General features: G+C 37.0%; 1 protein-coding gene across 1 annotated transcript in view; it reads left to right on the top strand.

Annotated features, from left to right (window-relative positions):
- The window catches only part of DDX47 (DEAD-box helicase 47), a 20,615-nt gene that overhangs the window by 15,326 nt on the left and 2,461 nt on the right, over nucleotides 1–2,828 (top strand). The window contains exon 8 of the mRNA XM_023520897.1: nucleotides 1,931–2,060. Coding sequence (XP_023376665.1) covers nucleotides 1,931–2,060 — 130 coding nt within the window. The remainder of the gene's footprint in view (nucleotides 1–1,930; nucleotides 2,061–2,828) is intronic.

Below are 2,828 nucleotides of genomic sequence, written 5' to 3'. Positions count from 1 at the left end.
TACAGTCACCATGTTATATGTTACGTGCCCAGGACTTATTTATTTTATAACTGGAAATTTGTACCTTTTGAGCCCCTTCACCCATTTCACCCTTCTCTGGCAGCCACCAAATCTCTTCTCTATAGCTATGAGCTCAGTTTTTTGTTTTTGTTTCTAGATTCTATACATAAGTGAGATATGGTATTTATTTTTCTCTCACTTATTTCACTTAGCATGATACCCTCAGGGCCCATCCATGTTATCACAAATTGCAAGATTTAATTCTTGTTTTATGGCTGAATAATATTCCATTTTGTCCAGAGTATTTCTTAGTGAAATGTTTTTTGTCTTTCTTTAGTTATAACCTTTTTTTTGGTCCTTGATTTAGTTAAGTATCAAAGTTTGTTTTGTTTTTGTTTTGTCCTGATTTATTCCTTCTCATCATTTCACACGTGCCTGCAGGTATAATCTTTCATTTTTAATTTTAATAAATGTGTTTTATTTAACCCAATATAGCCAGAATAGCCCCCCGTGGATAGAATCTTAATACATGTGGATAGAGGTAGCCAGGGAGTGGTATTAGATGCTCACAGTCAGAGGGGCTGACCTTTGTCTGTCTCATTTCTTTCAAAGTGACAGCTTGTGGTTCGTAGTGAATTTCAGGGTTTTTCAATCTTGGCATTGTTAACACTTGGGGCCAGTGAATTCTTTGTTGTGGGGGCTGTCCTTTGCATTGTAGGATGCTTAGCAGCATTCCTGGCCTCTGCCTACAGCTGACATTGTGACAACCAGATATGTTTCCAGACTTTTCCAAATGTTCTCTAGGGAGAATAAAGTCGTCTCTGGTTGAGAACAACTGGTATCTCTTGGTTTTGTATTTAACTGCTGTGGACAAGGTGCTTTTTCATTTGATTTCCACAATAACTGCACATTTGGGCATGTGTTTCTATCCCTGTTTTATAGATAGAAACAGGTTCAGAGAGGTTATGTGACTTGTAGACAGTTGTGTAGCTGGTAAAATGAGAGCTTTGACCCAGGTCTGTCTCTAGACCCAGTGCTGTTTTTCTCTACACCATGTTGGCTGTAACCAGGTAGATATGCTCTGTAGATTTGTCTTTCTATAAAAGAAAGGAAAAAATGAGATCAATTTTGTGCTGTGAGGAGAATAAAAAAGATGAAGTAGATTTATCTCAACAAAGTGCCCAATCCATTTTTTTATGTTCCAACGCAAGTCTCTTTTCTTTCAAAGGTTTGCAGTAAGACTTTACATACATAGTTTATTATTTATATTCCATATAATTCCAATTATTTACCCTTTTGTTTCAGGATTACATCCATCGAGTAGGTCGAACAGCTCGAGCCGGGCGCTCTGGAAAGGCTATTACCTTTGTCACACAGTAAGTAAATCGACTGTAGGGGCAGAACAGTGTCAAGAGCAGAACTTTAGAGCAGACTAACTTGGAACCTGATTCTACCATTTACTGTAAATGTTACTTAACTTCTGTCATCTCATTTTCATCTTTTATAAAATGAAAATAATAATGCCTACCTAGCAGGGTTTTAATGAATATTGGAGATATATATGTTTAAAAGGATCTAGCATAATATTTGGCATATAGAAGAAAAAAAACCACTATTATTTCTTTCAATCGCTAGAGCCGGAGAGTAGTGAACTTTCCGTCAATGCAAAGAATTAGAGGTACTATTCTTAATTCTCTTTTTAAAGGAACAAATTTTATGTACCCAAGGCTCTTCTTGGAGTAAAGACTATGTTGAGTGGTTTTCTAATGGGCTCCATGCAGCAGATTACATTTAATCAGTATTCTGAAAAGGAACAATAGATTTAATATTGTTTGAAATTGTGGCTCCTTTTGCATCATATAATATAGAGTTCTGGAATGACTAGACATTTACATTGTCAGTCAGCCAAATCTGTGCCAATTTTCCTTAGATACGATGTGGAACTCTTCCAGCGCATAGAACACTTAATTGGGAAGAAACTGCCTGTCTTTCCGACAGAGGATGATGAGGTTATGATGCTGACAGAACGTGTGACTGAAGCCCAAAGATTTGCCCGAATGGTAGGCAACTTATTTTTCACTAATTTCTATGCAAATGGTATTAACTATGGTGCTAGACACTGTATTGTATTAATCCTCATAATAAACTGCAGGAACTGAGTACTATTTTATTCCAAATTTAAGATGAGCATGCTAACACATACAGATGGTCAGTCCTCCATTAGACCTTACAGTTAAGTGGTTGAATCCAGGTTTGGACTCAGTCTGACCATAATGAGCACATTCTTAGCTACTGCTCATGTTTTACATGTGGCAAGGAAACCTTTGGACTTGATATCAGAAGACCCAGCTGTGAACTTGGACAATGTGCCGGACCTCAGAATCAGTTCCTCACCTGTCAATTGGGAATAATACCTTGAATACAGGGTTTTATGCACACCAGATAAGCTAATATAAAGCATAGTTGCTAGTAGTAGCAGTAACAGTAGTAGTGGAGATGAGAAGATTCTGAAGGAGAATCCTTGCAAGTGTTCTCTGCTCCCTGGAGTTCTGGTCTGAGGAATGGAGAAACTTTAACTGTGGGGAACCTCCTGAGTAGCTAAAGTGTGGACATGTTTTTGTTTTCCTTCCAACATGGAATTCTTTGTTGGATATTTTTATGTATGAAAGTATTACATGTGCATTGGAGGGAAAATTCAGAAAATACAGAAAAGATTAAAATAGTAAATGAAATATGTAAGCCACCCCCCACAGAAAACCATTGGTAATCTTTGGCTATTTTTCTTGAGTCATAATTAGACTTTATCTAATCGTATATGATTAACATTT

The sequence above is a fragment of the Pteropus vampyrus genome, unplaced genomic scaffold, assembly GCF_000151845.1.
Source record: "Pteropus vampyrus isolate Shadow unplaced genomic scaffold, Pvam_2.0 Scaffold283, whole genome shotgun sequence".
Taxonomy (NCBI): Eukaryota; Metazoa; Chordata; class Mammalia; order Chiroptera; family Pteropodidae; genus Pteropus; species Pteropus vampyrus.
This window is presented reverse-complemented; position numbering and strand designations above follow the sequence as displayed.